The 20,950-nt window shown below is 43.2% G+C and overlaps 1 protein-coding gene across 8 annotated transcripts in view; it reads left to right on the top strand.

Moving 5' to 3' along the window:
• EMCN (endomucin) overlaps positions 1-15,842 on the top strand; it is a 69,275-nt gene extending 53,433 nt beyond the window's left edge. For 5 of the 8 annotated variants that reach the window (XM_048066425.2, XM_013199922.3, XM_013199921.3 and 2 more), the window contains 6 exons: positions 12-107; positions 1,776-1,800; positions 2,649-2,710; positions 10,603-10,716; positions 12,848-12,921; positions 14,109-15,842. In XM_048066425.2, coding sequence (XP_047922382.2) covers positions 12-107; positions 1,776-1,800; positions 2,649-2,710; positions 10,603-10,716; positions 12,848-12,921; positions 14,109-14,114 — 377 coding nt within the window. In that variant the 3' untranslated portion in view covers positions 14,115-15,842. Of the gene's footprint in view, positions 1-11; positions 108-1,775; positions 1,801-2,648; positions 2,711-8,267; positions 10,579-10,602; positions 10,717-12,847; positions 12,922-14,108 lie in introns of those variants that run through there. The other 3 variants (XR_007164212.2, XM_013199925.3, XM_013199924.3) reach the window with 3 other exon arrangements.
• The last annotated feature ends 5,108 nt before the right edge of the window (positions 15,843-20,950 follow it).

The raw sequence follows: 20,950 nt of genomic DNA, 5'->3' as shown, positions 1-20,950 counted from the left end.
TTCTTTTGCAGGCGTTATCTTGCCAATCGTCATCGCGTTGATAGTCATCACCCTTTCTGGCTTCTCACTGGTGGCTTTGTACAGAATGTGCCACAAGAAAACTCCAGGTATTTGGTTTGCTTTCTCTCAGCAGTAGGAGGAGAAAAAAAAAATCAGTATGCTTCGTATTACTCTAAGATCTCTGGGGGCTCTTTAGATTACTGTAACCATAGATGCTGCAGTAGTCTGACAGGAAATCTTGTATTTCAAACTATTTTGCCTAAAGTGGGAAAGTAGCACTTTATTTTCAAAATCACTAGGAATAACAGAGGGAGCAAAAATGTCTGTGATTTTCTGGAGAATATATAATGCTGTAAAGCTTTTTGTTCGGCCCTTTGCAGCTGCGAAGAGCTAACAAACAGCTATGCTAACACAATCAGTCAATCAGGTAGAAAAAGAGGGTGAAAATAAGTTTGGAGATACTGTTCAGCAAAATCACCTTATGTTCATTTTATCTCTGCAAGTACAGGCAAAGAAACATCAATGCTTTCTTTTAGGAAATACCTGATATACAAGTATAATTTTTTAGTTACAGTATATGCATGGGTACAAAATCGCTGAGCAAACGGTACTTTTGGAAATAGTAATTTTTGACAGATAAGCTAAAACCAGCACAGGCTTCACTGCTGTCCATGAAACATTTAAGGTAATAGGGACATAATCCCGTTAAATTCCATTTGCCAAGTTTTTCAAATTGTTGCCAGAGTCGGCCACAGGAGAGTGCAATTTTCTATTAAGTGGGGGGAAAAAAGAAGAAAAAAAAAAAAAGGCAAGCATGTCTGAATCCAGACTGTGAGCTGGCATGAGTTAGGAGATCTGTGCAGAGCCTCAACAGTGAAATCACTGGGGTCTGGAAATACAAAATCACAACGGGGTGTGGAAGCTGCAGAGCAAGGTAGGCAGCGTGCTGCCGCCAATTTAGCCAATGGCACGGAAAACCAGAGCCAAGCAGGAAGCAGAAGGTGTGATGCCCACTGAGGAAATTACCGAATATTCCGAGGGAAGGAGTAAAGACATGAGGTGAAGGAGGTTTCCTTGCCAGCCTCCCCCACGCGCAGCCGCTAGCACTCGCAGTGCTAGCAAATTCTCCTGTAAAGGAGAGGAGGCAGCTATAGCTCTCTGTGGTCCTTCCCACAGGGCTCGCTCAGCCTGGCTGGTGCGCAGCCCCCCGTGCCTGGTGCATGGGGATTAGAGCTAGCTCCACGCCTCCCATGTCACCAACCCCTGGCCCCATCCATCTGCCCGCATTCGGGTGTAAGAAGAAAAATTGTTCGGTGGATGATTCATTTTGGGGAGAAACGTGTTCCTTGCTGGCTGGGATGACAGACCGCGTTCCCAGGGGTGAAAGCCACCAAGGGTGGGCAGCCCCCCCTTCACCCTCTGCCTTTTAGCTGGGTTGTTACATGCTCGAGAACTGCTGCCTGCTCACCTCCTCCGTGCCCGCAGATTTGGGAGCTGCAGGGAAAAACGTGATTTCTGCAGCTCCTCCACCTCCACCAAGGGGTTTTCCTCTCCCCACACAGTCACCACACTGATGATACAGGGGGCACGGTGATCTTTCGGGAGGGCGCCAATTACCATCCAGGCTGGCTGATTGCGTTCTTTAAGTACATTAACACAACACTGCAAAATCACAGCTAAGCCTTCTGCCAGCAATAGCAATAGCTGCGTCTAAATGTTTTGCTTAACTGAGTCCCATCAGCCACAATGACCCTAACTCTTATTTCTTCTTCCAGAGAGACAAGAGAACGGCACTGAACAGTAGGTTGAATCCTGTCTCTGCCTTGCTGTGAGATCTGCTGTGGGGCGCTTGTGAATGCAGCAAATTCTGCATGTGATTCTCTTTGGTCTTCCTCTGCTTAAACATAATAAGCAGTTGCTGTCCAAAGAGAAATATGCTGTTGAGAGATGTGCTTGCAGTTGCTGTACACCTGTATGCATGATAAGCGGCTGTTCCAGCATGGACAGAAATTGCAAGGGATTCTTTTGAAACGGATAAACTTACCTTGTGCTGTGCCATCTTTTTTCCCTTTTCTCTCGCTTTATTCTGGATTATTTCTCTTTCTTTCTCTCCTGTTCCCCGTCATTTCATATTCCTCTGTCCCATCTTCTCTCCACCTGTCCATTTGCACAGGCTCAGTTAAAATGGAATTGGCATAAGCAATGTTAGGGGAGTGAAACTGAGAAAGGTCCATTAGAAGATATATACCAGAGGCCATTGGGTCTGGATGTGGCCTCTATGTTTTGTATGACTAAAAGCATTTGCACTGGCGATTTACTTGCTGACCCTGACTCCCTGGACCTCTGAGGTGGTCCTTCTTGCAATGTGACGTGGCTAAAAGCCTTGCACTGGCAGAGGAAGACGACTCTCTTTTCCCACAGCTGTACTTCTGTGGAGCACTAGATTGAACCCAGAGTCATAGATTCTATCACCTATTTTAAGAGAGAGATCTTTTCAGAGAGATTGGCGTGCAGTGTTTGCCATCAATAAGATGATCCCAGGCAAAGCCCATTTCAAGCTTCCAGATCGTGATCTTAGAGCTGTGTTTAGCTGACCAACTTCCCAGAGCTGCATGCTCACTGTGCCTAAATGTCTCTGACTCCAACAGGGCCCAGTCGGATAAAGAAGGTGTCAAACTTCTGTCTGTGAAGACAACCTCTCCCGAGACTGGTGAGTGTTTCTTCTGTGTGTCCATGTGTGTGCCTCAGGGCCTGGAGAGGAGCAGTTCTGGGGTGTCATTTGCAATAGCAAAACCATCTTCAGTTCCTCTCAAGCCAATCACTCAAAACAATTCCTCCACAGTGCAAAAGCAAAACAAAACAGGCTGGAAGCCTGCCAAGCTGCAGTGCACCTGCACTGTGTGTGGTGTCAGTATTTGGGAGTGAGAAATAACACAGTTATAGGGAAAATCATTTTATTAACTCTTCTATGGTAAGTGACCTACAGCTATGCACATTGAGGAGTAACTGAGATTGTGACATTTAGCAGCTGGATCTGGCTAGACAAGGGTGTTTAGGGACTGTTAATGTTCCTGCGGCCAAAAGGTTTGGGAGCAAGTGCTGCCATCCTGCACCCAGCCACCCTGTGTATTCAAAATCCTACTCTTGTTACAAATTCCTCTCTCCTGTGCTTGACCAATCCAGTTTCTTACAAAATGTGTGTGTAATAAAATAAAGGGAATAGAGGTTATAGTTAACATACACAAAAGAAATCAAAATCTCATCTCTAGTATCTAAGAGAAGGAGATAGATATCGGTTCTGAAAGAAACAGAGGAGCACAAAATAGGACTGAGGTAGAACAAAATTCTGACTAATCTGATTCACAGCTATCTAAACAACAAATCTGAAACTTCTCATGGTAATTCTTCTCATGGTAAAACCCATGGCAGCTCGCTTCCTCAGCTGCGTAGTCTACCCTTGCTCCCACCTCACCTGTAGAAGTCCTCCGGGAAAAACAGCCTCTTACTTTATCCATCTTTTTAAGGTTTCTGCTTCCCCAGGTGACATTTCAGAGGTTGCTCCATAGATGCTCTCGTCTTCCTCTAAATCCTCAAGAAGTCCTCTGAAACACAAATGTAAATGACTCTCTGGTGGATGCACTTCGTAGTTTTATGATTTGGGGAACTAAATATTTTTTCGGTATATGTCTTTGGGAATTGATATTTAGTTCTGTTTTAAGGGGTATGAAGTTGTGGGCATGTTTACACTAAAATCATACGTCTTCTGAAAGCTGAATGTAGTCTGAGACTAGAATTCAGAGACGTTTTTGGACTGATTCTGCCCTCATACAGCTTTCAATGACAAAGTTAACTTCACTGGCAGCAAGAAAGTTACTGTGTTTTGCAGCAGTGTAAATGAGAGAGCACCCAGGCACACTGTTTTTCACAAGATGAGGTCTGGTGCCTGTTAATCAGCTGCTGGTTCACCAAGTATCTGAATTTCTTCCATCCAGAGGATGCTTGATATTCTTCTTTACAGAAGTGTGATGTATGCATGCTATAATTGGAAGGTATGAGTCAGAGCCACTTACAAGACAAGATTCTTGCCCTCTTCTCATTAATACAATTCATATTTAAAACAGCTACCATTTTCTCTTATTCTTACATCTTTATAGATTTCAAAATTAAACATGCTTTCACTGAAATTGAAGTTCTGCTTTTGCACAGCTTTTGAGAGACACTCAGCTTCTTAAATTAAAAACACTCTGAAAGAAAGGCCTGTTTCCTTCCAGAAATATCCCTCACTCATACAGATATTTTCAAGTTATGTTAGGGTGCCTACCCATTTGACTAAGATTTACTTGATTCGTTAAAAGCTCAGGGAGAAAAGTAATCATTTCTTAATGGTACAGGTGCACCAGAACATGGGAGATGTCCGACTCATCTGGTCTCTCTTGTAACTAGTGAAACAACCACTTCTCTACATATGTTCCTCTTTTTCCTTTTTAGATGCATAAAAACCAGCTCAACTGAAGGGTGAATTCATAGCCTAACTATTTTGGAAGTGTTATAGCTGCCTCTGGCTGTATGTACGAACAAAATTATAAAAGGTTTTGACTAAAATGAGTAATTTCTTAAGAAAAGCCTTACCTTCACAGCTAGACCTTCATCATCCTCTTGCCATCAATAGGCTGCTCCGTTTCCTGAAGATGAGCACATACACAACAAAGGTCTGCACTGTCATGTACTCAAATGAAACTTTATTAACCGAAGCTGTATTTTTTAATTTTTTACTTTATTATTTCAACAGAAGGCTTTGTTATTGTATGAACGTTCCAAAAATGTTTAGAAAAGACTTATGTACAAAACATACAAGGATGTAATCAGCAACTATGCTCAGACAGGTAACCTGGAAATACCGTGTCAGTGATGTGTGTGGCCTAGCTTGGTCAAAGCTTGTGGCAAGTTTAGTCTTGCCTCACCTAAAAACTGATTTAGCTGCACATAGTCAGTTGAAAGAGATGTATGTGTCAGAAGGGCTATTTATCCCATCTGTCTTGGACATGTACCTTGAACTGGAATGAGGTGACCTATGGAGGTCCATTGCCTACTAAAGGATCCTATTTCAGGACTTCTAAAATTAGGTTCTGACTATAAATTAAAAGAAAAAGAAAGGCTCCTTTTTCAGAAGCATAGCTGAATTAAATTTAATCAAGGATATTATTTCAAATACCCACAAATAATGTGAAAGAATACAGGAAAAGAACAGGGTCCAATTAAGGCTTGGCCAAAGTAATGTATTTTAGTGGAGCAATGTCATCAGGCACATCACTAGGTAAAAGTGAGCTTTATTATTCTCATTGCTTAAAACTCGTGTTAGGAAGATGGACTTCCTGATGGCTATGAGTTCTAAGGCACTACTGGTTAAGAAGTGATGTAAAGCAAAAAACCAAAGAGACAAAACTAAACGCTTTGATTTTTATTTTTTTCATGCACTTTTGCCAGTGAACTTCAGCACCAAATGCAAGTGCCTGTACGTTCATCATATGTGAAAACTCAACTTGGATGAAAATGCTTAGGATACTGAATCTTCTTGAAAGTTTTACACTAATGTGCAACTATAGGACTTACTACAGCCATTCCGTGTTGACTATATAGGCAAATTTAGGGTGGCTCTTTCTAGGGAAAATAAATGGTCTTCTACGATACTGAACTCCAAAAAAAAAAAAATCTACCTGAAAAAATAGTTCTTACTAAGGATTCATAGCCCACAGTCCTGTGTGTTTGGCTTACAAGTGGTAGATATACTTGCTGTGAATGTAAGATGAAGGATTTTACATGATGACTAAGAGATCAATGTCATTGTCCATGACGTTAATGATAAAGTATTGCCTGTCACAGAAACATACCTAGCTTTTGCTGTAATGTTTTTCTGTATTTCACTGAAAAACAGAGTAGGTATTGACTACCTTTTAGGACTTACACAAAATGCTGAGGAACAGAAATGAGGCTGAGGAGTAAAATTGGGGAAAGGCTACTCCATATGTATGAATTATCTACAACAGAAATATTGCTACCTGAGTAATGATTTGACAACTTTCTTTTCTGGCCCTTACCTGGAGTACCCATTCTGAAATGTATTAAGGGCAGTATAACAGTTCACTGTTCAACATAAAATCTCACAGGAATGTGGCAGGTAGCATAATGTTTTGGAGTTGTTAGGTATAATCCTGGTGCCTATGTATAAGGTGATTCATTAGGACATGTTTTGTAATCAACGTGAGTTTGGTTGTTGTAATTGTAAGATGTGGCTTACTTGGCTTGTAGGGATATTATCTGTTCTGTGTTGAACTTGCTGGAAGGATATTAAAAGTGTGCCAAAGCTGATGTGGCTTAGATTTCGGTGAGACACCTGCAATGGAAGGTGGTCCTTTAGGCTCACCAATTGAGAGGGGTCTTTGTTATGTCATGGGATAGAGTTAATTTTCTTTATGAAATCTGGTGTGATACTGTGTTTGGGATTTTTGAAAACAGTGGTGACAACACACTGCGGTTTTAGTTGTTGCAGAGCAGTGCTTGCACAGGGCCAAGGACGTTTCAGCTTCTCATGCTGCCCTACTAGCAGGGAGGCTGGGGGTGCACCAGGAGCTGGGGGGGCACAGAAGCATGACAGCTAGCCCAGGCTGGCCAAAAGGATGCCCCCATACCATGTGGTACCATGCTCAGCAATAAAAGCTGGGGTAAGGAAGGAGGAAGGGAGGGGGATGTTCAGAGTGATGGTGTTTATCTTCCCAAGAAGCCTTTTCACTTGATGAGCTCTGCTTTCCTGGAGGTGGCTGAACGCCTGCCTTCCAATGGGGAGTAGGGAATGAATTCCTTGTTTGCTTTGCTTGTGGGCATGGCTTTTGCTTTACCTAGTGAAGAGTCTTTAACTCAACCCATGAGTTCCTGCACTTCTACCTTTCTATTTCTCTCCCCCATCCCACATGGGGGAAGTGGGCGAGCAGCTGGGTGGTGCTCAGCTGCCTGCTGGGTTAAAGCACAGCACCTCAGGAAGCATTAGGGCTTCTCAAGACACCTACTGTAGACACAAATAAAAAGTTCAAGTGTCACTAATAAACAAAGCTGAGAAAATGTTCCAGGAAAACAAGGGAATTTGAGGAAAGGCCTGGCCTGTCACATGTGAAAAACCCTTATCTTACTGTAATCACGTTGGAGAGAAAGACCAATCTCCAGAGGCATGCTCCGATGGAAGCACAGTATAAAATACTAGGAAATGAGGTTATAGAACAACCAGCATTCACACGTGCTCTGTACCTCTTCCAAACGGTGCTGCTGGTTAACAGTAATACCACTTCAGATCTGTTTCTGTTGCTTCAACTGAGTGTACTCCCTGCCCATAACTTTTCATAATGTTTCTTGGGTGTGTTCCTTGCACAAGACGAGCTACCCACCTTGAAGATGGTGGAACCCATGACATAGATTAACTGGACCCCATCACTTCAGCCACTTTCGAGATGGCCCTGCATATGCCTGCAGCTGTTCACAGCGTTCCTCTGCACTCCCTGAATTTCCAAAGCCCCCTCTGTCAAGGCTTTGAGGATTCCTAACCTTCCCTGTCAGCAGATGATAGCTGTGCCCGAGCACCAAAATCATCACAATACAAGGAAAAAAAACCCTTGTTCTCATTCTGCGCAAGACCTTGCCTTTGCCATGGAAACACACATGAAGTTCAGCACCTGATGAGACACCCCGCTGTGTTGCTGGGGTTTGGGCCTCAGAAAATCCCATGGTCTTCTGATGATGAGGTTGAATGATGACATCTTCATCAACGTTCTCCACTGAGCCTGCCTGAGTTCAAGAAGCTTTTGGACAATGCTCTGAGACACACGGTCTGATTTTTTGGGTGGTCCTTTGAGGACCCGGGAGTTGGACTCAATGATCCTTGTGGGTCCTTCCCAACTGAGATATTCTATGAACTCTATGAATGCTGAGACTGTTTAATCATGCTATCTCACACATCAAACCATACGTTTGGCTGTGGTAGAACAGGAAAAATCTCAGCAGAGAATTATTCCTCCTTGGTTTCTGTTATGCTGAGTACATCAGAGCACGACTGTGGCTTTTAAGAAGGTAAGAAACGTTTATTTTTGCCTCATTAGTGACTCAGCCCAGGGAAACTTACTCCTGCCAGAGGGAGTAGGACATGTGTAGGGCATGGCTCCACAGGGGACTGTGGGGTTTCTCTGCATGCATTGGTAGTTTCATCTCTCTCTCTTTTTGTCTAGGATCCAGGTGGATGCACCTAGGAGCAGGTGAAGAAGCCAGGTCTCTAGGTCACAGAAGCTTCCCTTGCCGTCTCCTCTCACTTGCCAGATAAGCTAAGCAGGTCAGCGGAGAGCAGCCTGCTGGTATGCTGTGTGCTTGGAAGTGGTAAGAGCTGATGTTCCTTCTCATTTAAGCATATAATATTGATTATTTCTTTGTCATATTATCAGCAGTACTCTGTGTCCTATTTTTCCCTGCAGGTAGAAAACCTAGAAGCTGCTTCATAGAAAAAGGTCCCCTCACAACAAAAAAAAATAGAGCAAGTATCTGCTTCCCTTTCCTTCTGTTTCTCATTTTCTCACACTTGACTTTTTAAACCTTAAATTGTGCAGCGACCTGAAGTTGTGATTTCTTTATTTATAGAAATGGAAGAATAAACTTTCCCAGCTTCTTACTACTCATGGCCTGATTCAATGTGTGTTTACTTGCACCACAAAGCTCCGACTGCACACAATTCCAGCTGAGACTTTTGGGCAAAACTGTAGTCAGAAACATTAAATACCATACACTTCCTTCTCTGGTTACAATTCTAACCCAGTTTGCGAGCTATGGATATTTGCAAGAGTTTTCCAGGCAGCCTCTTACAGTCAGAGGATGCTGAGGGTCTGACGATATTTGTGTCTGTGGAGCATTTGTTAGCTTTGCATGTTGCTTTCCAAGATGTTCCCCTGTTGGGGAACAATCTCTCACCCCTTCCAATGGCACAGACCCCTCTGTCCTGTTAAATGTGGCCAGGCCAGCTTGCAGGTAGCAATGGGGAGCCCTGCCTGCCCTCCTGCACCACGACTGCACCCCGACTCCTCTTAGTTCTGCACGGTCAAAACAAACATCTCGATTACTGGGCCTGTTGAGGTAGTTTTATACTTTTATGAAAAATAGGACTTTTCAATTGAATTTTCTTCAAAATGAAATGCGTGCTTTAATTCTTTGCTCCGAACCAGATTGTCACTTAGAAGAGATTTCTCAGCAGCAGAAATTACAATGAAATTGCAGTGTAACTCATTTTTTTCATGCAATGTAATCTGAGATGCAGTGCAACCTATTTTTTATGTCAAAGCCTATTTTTTATATCCTTTATTCCAGTTTTCAAAAGTCAGAGGGGCCTTTGCCCAGGTCAAAGTCCTTCTCTACTCATGAAGATATGACCTGTTACCTCTCGTTTATATCACCCTGCTCCGCGGTGTATGTGTATTCTGAATATTGCATTCAGTTTCTGAGTCTAATGGGAATAATTTTAAAAGTGTGGGATTAATAAAACAGCCTGCCCCAAATGTGAGACAGAGAAATGTTTTTTCAGGGTTTCAAAGCTGTATGCAATCCGTAATTTCAGCTGATTATATGCCCAATAGTTTATCACATATACTGGCATCAGGAAACAACATAGTGAGAAATCAGTACATTTGTGAGAGTAAATAAAAATAATAATAAAAAAACACACGAAAACAAACAAAACTAAAAATTATGCATAAGTGAAATTTTAATTTATCAGAAAGTCTTGCATTTTCATTGGAGTGCTATTACTTTCCTGGTTAAAAATTTAGCTTTGCAGAGGTCTAAGTATCTGTGTACTCGGTCTTCTTCCTGTGCACTCAGAACAAGTATGTTGAAGGATCAGGAGCTACAAAATTTTTCCTATTCCATGCTCAGCCTCTTTAGGGGTGACTCCTTGGAGGAGGATGTATGCAGAGTGCATCTGATTGTGCCCACTGATAAGACTGTCAGCTTGCCTTGGTGAATCCAATGTCAGGTCTCCGGGAGAAATATCTCCCATGGGTGCCATCATGGGAGGCTGTGTATATGCAAACCCCATCTCTGACAGCAGCTAGCATGAGATGTCAAAGGAAGATAAGGAATAGAGCAGAGGCACATTGATACATCCTCTGCTGCATCCTTGCAGCAATCTGCAGCTTGGGAACTTCCTGAATCAGAGGCTGTATCTCTTGTCCTTAATAGTTCTCGATGGCTTTTACTTCCATGAATTTATCTTATCCCCTTTGGCATCTACAGCATCCTGTGGCAATAAGTCGGACAGTTTAACTACAGTTCTGTCTGTGTTATATTATAGTAATGTTTAGAGACTTCACTGTACCTATGTCGTTGTGTTTACAATCCGATTTCAGACAAAACTCTACAAATGGATGTAACGTTGGAGGATGAGAGGGAGAATAAAAGGTTTAATAGAAGGGTTCATTTGTCACTTGTCAAAAGAAACTTCCATGTTGGTATCAGTATAATTTCATTTTCCAAATATTCTGTTGGAGGCCTCTTTCTCAACCTGTGTATCATGTCTTTCAGTTTTTGTAGAAGCGCGTGATATATTTGAGGTTGGCTTCTCACTGCCCTCTGCCAACCTCTCTGAGCTCACAGCTCCTCCTCCGGCAGGAGAGGTCTCACAAGGCAGGACCGCAGGTAAAGGGGGTTACGTTGGGCTTGCAGCTCCACAGCTGCCAGCACGTGGTTAACTGCACCAACCTCTTTCTGATGGGTCCCTTCATCTCTCAGTTACTCAATGGCTTAGCAGAGTAGACAAACGTGCAGTGTCTTTTTCAACCTGTTATCATAAATTAATGACATAGTACGCATATCAAATTGAATCAAGTGTCTCTAGGCTACCTTTTATGCAAGATACTGTATAACCATATTGTGAGAAGCTGGTGGTTCATGTCTCTCTTGATACCTTCCATCTACTGATGTGCAACACTACAGTTTGTGGGTGTCACCCTCCCCTCAATGCATAACCCCAAATCAACAATGCCGACTTTCCACTGATTTTGGTGTCCAGCAATTATGCTATTGTTGGAATATTTTGTGCAATTCTACCCTTTGTCTCTCAGCAACAACCTTCAAAGCGTGCAGGCAATCTATTAAGCCTAGTTGAGCACCCTCGCTGTGCTGCGTATTTTCTCCATCAGCTACACAATTTGGTGTGAACTAATTCCTTTGGTCGATTTAAATATCATCTGTTCTAGGAAAACACTAAACACAAATGTTTGCTTTTAATTTCCCTTGTGGGAAACAAGGTCTAATCCATTGTTTTTAGTGGGTGATGGTTTGGGGTCAAGTTTGTTTTTCAGCAGTCTTGGAATTTATTTCTGTCACTTAAGGCTATTTTGAGATCAATAAAAACGTCTTCCCACACGCAACTAACCTGAATGTTGTTCTTAATTTGCTGTTTGTGCTGCAGCTGGATATTTAGCACAGCATCAAACTGCTGAGCCATTAGACTCCAAAATTGTCCTAGACACCTCTCCGCACAGTCTCAAGGCGTACTGCAGTCCTATATCGAACACAGTTTGTTACCTTCGTTACTCTTGGTCAGGGAGCATTTGTGTGACCATTTCCTCCCCTCTACATCATCATTCTGTCTTCATCACTGAGTTGTTTGTTGGCTCTAATTGTTGTAGACACCACGATGCAAATAGACACATTGACGTCGGACAATCCCTGATAATATGGGGAGACATTGACCCCAGCAGTAGCTGATGGCTGTTCACCCTTTCCATGAACTATGCATACAGCACCACCAAATCCAGGCAGGATGTTGTAGCCATCCCTGCCTCACACATTTTATGCTCTGGTCCAAAGCCTGTTGATATTGATGGGAAGTTATCCAGGGAGATGAGCTGGCTCTGGAGCCTGTCCTTAGATGTGTTGCTTGCGGCTCAAAGTACGCATCTTCCGTGGAAGTCTACCTCCTTACAGCCCAGGCAGAGCAACCAGCTGCGGGTGGGACTGATAACAACTTACTGATATTTATTACAGCTATTGAATATTATCTTCCCCGTGGTGATATATTTCCAATTAATTTCTCCTGCACGCTTTTAAAAAGAAATTTTGCCAATTTCTACTTTTTGCTCCCTATTAAATAATCTATATCTTTATATTGAACATGAAAGGTTCAAACATGCAGAAGGAAAAACTAACAGACAAAAAATATTTAAAAGACATGAAATAGAAAATATAATTTGTTACTACAAAGCAGTACAATAATTGGAACCGGTTCACTTTGTTTTAGCTTTTCAAAATAAGATTTTTTTCTAATAAAAAAAACTTTTCACCTTCCAAAAATGTATCAACTTCTTGAAATGTTTCTTTTTTTTTTTTCTACCAGAAATTTATACTTTCTTGTTCTATGAAAATGTTAGGAATTATTGAAGTAGTTGCTGAATGCCTTTTTACCTGAAATTTAACATCATCAAAACTTCTGAAACACTAATTTAGCAGCACTTTGTAATGTGTTTTGAAATAATTTTATCCAAAATTGAACACTTGGAAAGTGAGCACCATTCCAGCATGTTATCATTGAACGATTTTCAGTGTTTCTCATTGAACCCTATTGTGGTAGCAGCACAACAATGAGAGCAAGTCATGGGGAGAATAAGCCATAAAACACACAGAGTAGTGAGGATCAGTTTTTGCTGGCTAAGTAAACCTGACCAGGAGACAGGTTAGTTTGTGCCGTGGCCAGTGATGTGCTGCTGCTGGACTCACTTATCCTCTCTTCATGTTTGACTGAAGCACAATGTATTTTGTTTTTTAGGAGAACAATCATCTCAGGGGAAGAATAAAACTCGGCAGTGTGATGATTCCTCTTCACACCTCAGCAATAAATACGTAAGTTGATTACTTTTGTCTCATGTCATGTAATGTTAGTCCTTGTTAGTCTCAGTAACACTTGTTAGTCTCAGTATTGTGCCATGTAAAGGGGTTAAAAATACAAAACAGAGTGAGCAATAATGTCAGCTGAGGCAGCCTCAAGGAGCAATGTCTTAAACAAAGCTCAGCTTGAACCAAAGTCTCAGGCAAACCGAGGCTGCAGAAGCCCATGGCAGCTGAAGAAGCTGCCACCTTGCAAAGGCAGACTTTTACAGATTTCGCATTTGGCTTTAACTGTTCAGTATTCATTTCCTGGTTGTAATTCCCTTGGCAAATTTCCTTTTTTTTTGTGCTAGAAGTAAGAGATTTCTTAAGACAGTTGTCTATAAGAAGGAACTTGATACCCAGAAGCGTTCAGCTCCTTTTTTTTCCTGAAAAGGTTTTGTCTGTTCCACATCATGCAAAAGCAAACACTCTTATTGAGATGGTTTAGTATGGCTTAAATTTATTGATTGCCAACATGCAGAACTGGCAGGTGTTGGACAAAGTTTTTGTATGTTCAAGGGCAGGGACCATCAGAGCACCTAGGAAAGCCACTGTTTGAGGTAAGGGTGTTGCATTTTCCTGCACGCGTGAAGCTTTCTGAGGCACCACAATCTGTCCATAGAGTTGCTTCCCCTGTAGAGGAGGTAGAGGAGAAAGATAGCTTGAAGAAACAAGTATCAGATCATACTGTCGGATGGACTGGACAGAGGCAGATATGCTGGGCCCAGACAGAGCCCAGACTTGCACCACCGTTGTGGGATGAAGTCCCCCTAGAACAGGTCCCATCATTGTCTACTGAGAGAGCTACGGTTGAACAGAAACATGGAGAGACCCTTTTGCAAAACATCTTTGAAGTTTTCGGCCTGTTCTTATTTCCCCTGGGAATGCCCAAAATGAGCTTTCCTGATGCCAACAACAAGGAAAAAATAAACTAATTTTTCCCTTGAATTAGAGCATCAGAACCCAATCTTGCCTACATTACCAAAAGGTCAGAGCTTGCTCAGTGTGAATGCAGGACAATGTCCTGGATGATGGATTTACTCCTTGTTGTCTGCTCCACATAGGATTTACTCTATGTCTGTCATCTGTTTCAATTTAGTGTTATGTTTTTGACCAGCCTTACCTGGAATAATAATCTTGAGGTATTGTTGTCATTTCAGATGTGAAGCAGCCTGTTTTATCACAACGTGCAGGAATGTCCCATGAAGGTTGCAATGCTGCAGGAAATGTGGAGTAGCTGAAGCTTTTTACCAGGCAGGACACTTGTGTTAATGACCAGCCCTTGACTTCTAAACCTCGAGTGTCTCCTGTCCCTTCTGGAATGACGTGCTTTTTTGATGGCTTATTAACTGGTATATCATATGTATTTATTATTTTCTTATATAGTAAAAGCAGGAAAGCTTTCAAGAAGGTTGAAGAGCGTGTTTGCATAGTAATTATTAAAAATGTTCTCTGCACATACAGGAAGGAATATGTTAGCATACTTTGTTGAACTAATGGTAGATAGGGTTCTTTTAATTGTATGTAGCAAAATACAAACAGGGCCTGACCCTTGAAACAGTACTGGGCAAATTGCCACTATGAAAGTTAATTCAGTGATTTCCATGAGACTCCTCGCTGTAGCACACACTTCACTTGTCATAAATGTTTACAGGACGGGATGCCTGGGTGAAATCCTGAAGTGTGTGCTTTATTTCTGTGAAGGGGGGGAATATACCTTGCACTGAGGGGTTTTAGTTTTTTCGTTTGTTTTATTTTTTATTTTTTAAAGTTCTGTAAATCGCTGAGTATGGTCCTTGTAATGTAGCAGGCAACATAGTTTATTTTCTGCTGTTCCTTGGCTAATCGCTGCATTATGCATGCTATAAATGTCTCTCCTACAAGCTGCGGTGCACAGTGGGGATCAGCAGGATAAGAAATTCTGCAGCTGAACACTGTGTTCAGAGTAATGCATGGGATTCCCGTTGGCTATTGAATAACTCCGGAAGTTTAAAGAGTGTTTCAAGTGATAATTACAGACACTTGATTTGTACAGAGCTGGCACTTCAAAAATATCAAGTAGTGCTTCTACCTGCATGTATCCTACTTTGCTAGAACTATAAATGTTTGAAAATTATATTCTTTTGAGCATCTGCTCTGTCTCAATCCACTGACTCTGGCAGTGTGCTGAGAAGCTCCATCGTTTTATTGGGGAATGGAAAGGAGACAATTGGTGGTGTAAGTGCAGGACCAAGAGCTAGGACAGTAATCTGAGTTTTGATACCTACTGATACAATGCTTCTGAGGAACTTCTCTCTCCAGTTTCCTTCTCTGGGGCAAGAAAACTTACCTAGCAATATGTTAAGAAATCGAGCAGATTTGTTAGGTCATGTTTATTCACAAAGATAAAGTGTTTGATTCCCTGTGTTTGACCATTGCTCTTATTTCATCTATGATGGATCTGATCCTCTGTCTTAGCAGTACCAAGATAAACTTTTGATGAAGTTTTGTAAAAGATGGGGAACCAGCCAGGGTGCTCCATGATGCAGCTGAACTTCTACGGTTTGTTCAGGTGTTCCTGAATCACTTGGGTTGCTCTGGAGAAGAGGAGTCTTGAATGCCTGCTTTGGAAAAGTCAGGCCACTTAAAACACGCTATTTAGCATCTGCACCTAGTCAGATTCCTGATTGCTGAAGTTTCCTGTGAAAAAAGCAGTCATTGTGGATTTTCATATTGGTCAAAAAAAAAAAAAGAAGTACTTCATAGAATATTGCATCCTACTGAGAGTAGAAAAGAGCAGAGAAACATTGTGAAAAAATGTGTATGTATAAAATTTGTTAAGAAACTACCATGACGCGTCAAGAAAAAAAAATATAATAAACACTTCCTATTAAAAGTTATTCTCTTTATTAAAAGGCTCTTCTTTTTCTCTTTGCAGAAAGGCAATTCATTATGCATACCTAGTACCAGTATCAGCCATTACACTGCACTGCTGTAGCAAAGGGTGAGCTGAACTCATTCTGGAGAGCCCAGAGAGCAGGTTAGATGTTTGGGGCACTGTGGTGGTGGGGGAAGCATCAGGCCTTGCAGAAGACTTGCTGGGGGTGGAGTGGAGTACAGAAATCTCCTTACACGAGTTGACAGGGAGAGAGAAGGGCTCGCTGCAAATCCAGGTACTAGAAAAGTGAAAAACACAATGGGAGGGGAAGGTGCTTGGGCTTTTCATGATGCAGCGCACAACAGGTGACCAAGCTCTTGCCAGAAGGCTGGGAAATGTGCCACAAAGTGACTGGCTTGTGTGAGCCCATGTGATGCAAAAGAGGTGGATTTAGTGGAGAGCAGAAATGAAGAACTTGAGAGCCTCTTAACCCCTGAGGTGACAGAATTAAACTTGAAACCCAAAATGTTTCTACAGCTGCTGCTACTGATAGTGTTAGAGTTAAGCTAAGAAAATATTTAAACATGGGCTACACTTGGAAGAAAAAGATTTTCTATGCCTGTGATGCAAGAAAAGTGCTTGCAGTATGCCAGTAATTTTCGATTTTTCTCTATGCAAGCTCCTAAAAATGTTCCAATGGAGATGAAGACTCTCCTACAGTTAATTCAAACTTGATGACAGGGACCTTACTTTCTTCTCTTTAATTCACTTCTGTGATGTCCTTAGAAACAGTCCATGGTACCTTGAGGGTCTGCAATTCCAAGCTGTAAAAGTACTCTACTGTGTCATTGTCAGAAAGGAGCACAAAAGTCTAATGATTATCCTTATCTCAGAGGCATTACAGAAGTCTTGTCAGTTCATTAGGTTGCCAAACCAACTACAAGGGGTGGGAGGAGGGACAAACAGGGACCATTTCAGTACTCACTAAACAATAGCCTAGAAAAATCTTAAACAAATAATCTATTATCCCTTATGAGTAGAAGATCTGGTGGTGAAATGACGCTTACTGAAGTTTTTATAGTTCAGCTGTATTCAGTGAAACAGGAAATTGTAATACAATATAATACAAATAACTATCTTTCCAGTCCCAGATTTCTTTTGTTAGTAGGAGCAAAAACCATACTTGTACTGAAATAGCACACACCAGGTGGCAAAGGCTGCCCAGGAAGGCTGAGCCTTGGGCCAGGCGAGGCTCCATGGCACCTCTAGAGCCCTGTGGCAGAAGGCAAAGCTTCTCCAGCACCATCAATCACAGCTCCTCAATTTCTTCACATTAGGACGCTATATCTAATAAAATAAATAAGCTTAAAGATTACTCTATCGATTCCCAATTGAAGCTTTTTTTTTTTCCACTTCTGGCCAAGGGCAATCCATAAAACACAAGCTTTAATTCACCCCGGCAAATGCAGTGGACGTGAAACACTGATGCTCATAAGATGCACACCATGCACGGCTGAAGAATCTTCTCAGCTCCCTCTCGTCCACCCTGCAGTATCGCCAGCACCTAGAAAAGCAGTAAGAAACCTTTTCTGAGGTCAACAAAGATGGAGCTGCCAGCTCTACACTGCAAGCCTCTTCTAGCTCCTCTACATAAAAGTTATTCTTTTGACAGCTTTAATGCACATGAGCACGTTGCCCGACTGTAGCTGGTCAGAGAGGGAAGAAGGGTGAGGAAGAGTGTGCCAAACACAATCTACCTGGCTGGGGGACATTTGGAGCCAGAGCTGAGCTCTGCCGCCCAGCTCTGCCCTGAGAAAAACCCATGGGAGAAACAAATCCATCTCCATCCTTCAGCCCCCAGGTACAGGGGGTCAGCATGAGCCCCATGCTGCCACAGCCCCCAGCGCTACATGCTCCTTGGTCTGGTCACCCTTGGGTGCATTTGAGCTGTTTTCACAAGCTCCATGAAGGCACAGCTGCACCTTTCCAAAGAGGACGTAGGCCAAGGGAGTGCAGCAAAGAGCTGCTACTATCCAGAAAATAACAGTAATAATAATAATGTGAAACTGGAACCTGGGATCTGATGGTCAATACTACCTCAATACTACCTGACAGAAAGGGCAGAAAGGAGGTTATCCAGCCCGCCGTTACCCCCCTGCCCTTCCTTCAGGAGCCTCTGTAGCAGGACCGTGCTTGGCCCCAGTGCTTCACAGGGACACTTCTTACTGCTGTGGTTGGTTTTGCTCCCTCTTGCACTGAAATAGCACACGCCGGGTCACCAGGAGGAAGAAAGCAGACCTATCAGCTGTGGAAGGATGCCTTCCCTCAGTTCCCAGGTCTAAGGTGTGCCCTCAGGGCTCCCAGTTCCAGGCCTACCAGCAGAGTGTGGCAGGCAGACACAGTTAGGGAGGGCGTAAGGCAGCTGGGCATGCACAAGTCCAAGGAATTAAAGGGGGACGCATTCAAGGGTGCTGAGGGAGGCGGTGGAATTCACTGTGAGGGCTCCTGTCTGTCTTCTTGGAGAGGTTATGATGATCAAGGAAAGTTCCTGAGCAGTAGAAAAAGGCAAGCTTTGCGCCCATCTTCAAGACAGGCAAATAAGAGGATCCAAGAGGCAACCAGCTGCTCACCCTCCCGTCATTATCTGGGAAGACTCGGGCCCCCATCTGCCAGAAGATCGCTGGGTGGCACACGAAGGACAAGGTGACCTCTGGGAACATTTGAGGGCAGCCCTGAAGAGAAGGACCTGGGGGTGTCAGTTGATGAGAAACTCAACATGAGCCAGCAATGTGTGCTTGCTGCCCAGAAAGCCAGCCTGGGCTGCATCCAAAGAAATGTGGCCAGCAGGACGAGGGAGGTGATCCTCACATACTACTCAGAGCCTCCTGGAGTGCTGCGTTCAGCTCTGGGGGCCCCAGCACAGGAAGGACATGGACGTATTAGAGCGAGTCCAGAGGAGGGCCACAAAATAGAGCAAAGGGCTGGAGCACCTCTCCTGTGAAAGCAGGATGAGGGAGTTGGGGTTGTTCAACTGGAGAAGGATCCGGGGAGACCTCCCAGCTAGCACCCTTCTAGTACCTATCAGGGACCTCCAGGAAAGCTGGGGAGGAACGCTTTGTCAGGGACTGGAGGCATAGGTCAAGGGGAAATGGTTTAAAACTAAAAGAGGGTAGATTCAGAGTAGATATTAGGAAGAAATTCTTTACTCTGAGGGTGGTGAAGCAGCAGGATTGTGTCAGGTACGGTGACATTTTCCATCCTGATACAGGCCGTAAATCCAAACAGAAGAATGAGGAGGAGGAATCCAGGCACCGAAAAAAAATCAGTGGGATTGCTGCCTCCTTGGGGAAGGCATGTGCATATTTATGTACCCACATGTAGTCAGAATAAAAGTAATGAATGTGGCCCTATATATTTTCCTGGTAACATTGCAACCATCTCTCCCAGTTGGAAGTGCAGATACCATTGCAAGGACAGAGGTGTGATTTGGAAAGAGGAGAGAAGGATCATTGTTTTCTTGCACTCTAAAAAAAAAAAAATCCTAAAAGCTGCAACTTTCTGACAGTTGCCATGGACTGCAGGGTGAAGGTGACTTCAGATCCAGAAATATTTGATAAAAATATTCTGGGTGCTTTTTTTTATTATTATTATTATTAAATGAGGGCACCTAACCAGCTGGTTTACTGTGCCAGTTTTAGGAACATGATCATTAGGATTCAGCTGCAATGCTAAAGCAATGCACTAACTTTAGCTGAGCCTCAGTCATTAAGCACATAGTTTTTTTTTTTATTTTCCGTAGCTGGGTCTGACATATAAAATAAGTTATTTTGCCCGTGTGTGTTGGAAGCAGCAGGAATTAATGCGGAATATAAACAGCTGATCTGACAGAGCAAAATAAGGACAAGTTAATGGATGTAATTACTGGAGAGAGCATTCCAGGTATTCAAGGTGGCATTCAGGGAAGAAGAAGAAGCCCTAATTACAGTGGATAAAATAGTTTCCAGGCAGATATCCCTTTCACTCATCTTATGTGACCCTGATAAATACTTGAGCAGCACCTGGGTGATGCCCAGAGTAAAAGCTGACCTGTGAATGTGTTGTGCCAAATGCTATGTCCGTTTGTTCAAAAGAAAAAAAAACAAAGAAGGCCATGAAAGGAAAACAGGAAAACAAAGGCCAGTCTAATGGTGGAGAGGGGAATTTGGAGAATCCATCTCTCTTGACTTTGCATGAAATGAATCTGCTTTGCCCTCCCATCGGTACTTTTTAGCTCTCTCTCCTTTAGGAGAACTGATCACAAGCAGTCTCTGACAGCCTCCATGCACTTGCATGGGAAAAACATTTCCCCATCAGCATCTGCTAGTGATGGCCCCAAAACCCTAGCAGATGAGCCTGCAGCTTGTCAGGTCCGGACTCTCAGTCAGATTGATTTTTCTTAATTACGTGTTGGGTGTTAAGCAACACACAATCCATAGCTAAGAAATACTCTGTTGCTAAACACCCGATGCGTAACAAAGACCTCAGGAGCAAGTCACAAACCCGGGCACCCTCTGTCCTCCAGCAGACAGAGGGGAGGGAGAGCACAGCAGTGGGCTGTTTTTAACATGAACCAGAGCAGTTCCAGCAATACTTCCCTCAGTGTGCCAGTGGCGATGCATGGGTCCCAGGGTTGCTGATTCCAAATACACGGCCCTGAGCTGGGGCGACTGAAGCTCTGCTGGCTCTGGTGTGTAATGTTCTTACACAGAGCACCACCAAACTCCCCAGCCAGATTTACGGATGCTCGATGAACCGACAAGTTCTTGCCTCGGTGTCACTGTGCCGTAGGGAAAGGCAGCCAGGGCAGGATTTCATCTTTGCAGGCAGAGACCAAGAGCAGTCACATACCGATGTGCTGTCAGGTTGTACAGGGCCAAAAACCAGTGCCGTTCACTTTGGCAATGTGAGGCATGTGTTGCAGCAGGTGCATTCGGGTTTTCCCAGCCTGTAAGCTGCTTTGGAAGGGCATTAGAAAAGACTGCGCACTAGGAACCACCGGGACACCCAGAGTGGAGGGAGCACCAATCTAGATATTCTCCATCAGTCTGGGTGGTGAGCACCACAGGAGCACGTGAGCTGCCCAACGGCGATGTCCCCACGGGGGTG

This window comes from Anser cygnoides, chromosome 4, assembly GCF_040182565.1.
Source record: "Anser cygnoides isolate HZ-2024a breed goose chromosome 4, Taihu_goose_T2T_genome, whole genome shotgun sequence".
NCBI lineage: Eukaryota > Metazoa > Chordata > Aves > Anseriformes > Anatidae > Anser > Anser cygnoides.
The sequence above is the reverse complement of the archived record's forward strand: the minus strand, read 5'-3'. Positions and strand labels throughout refer to the sequence as shown.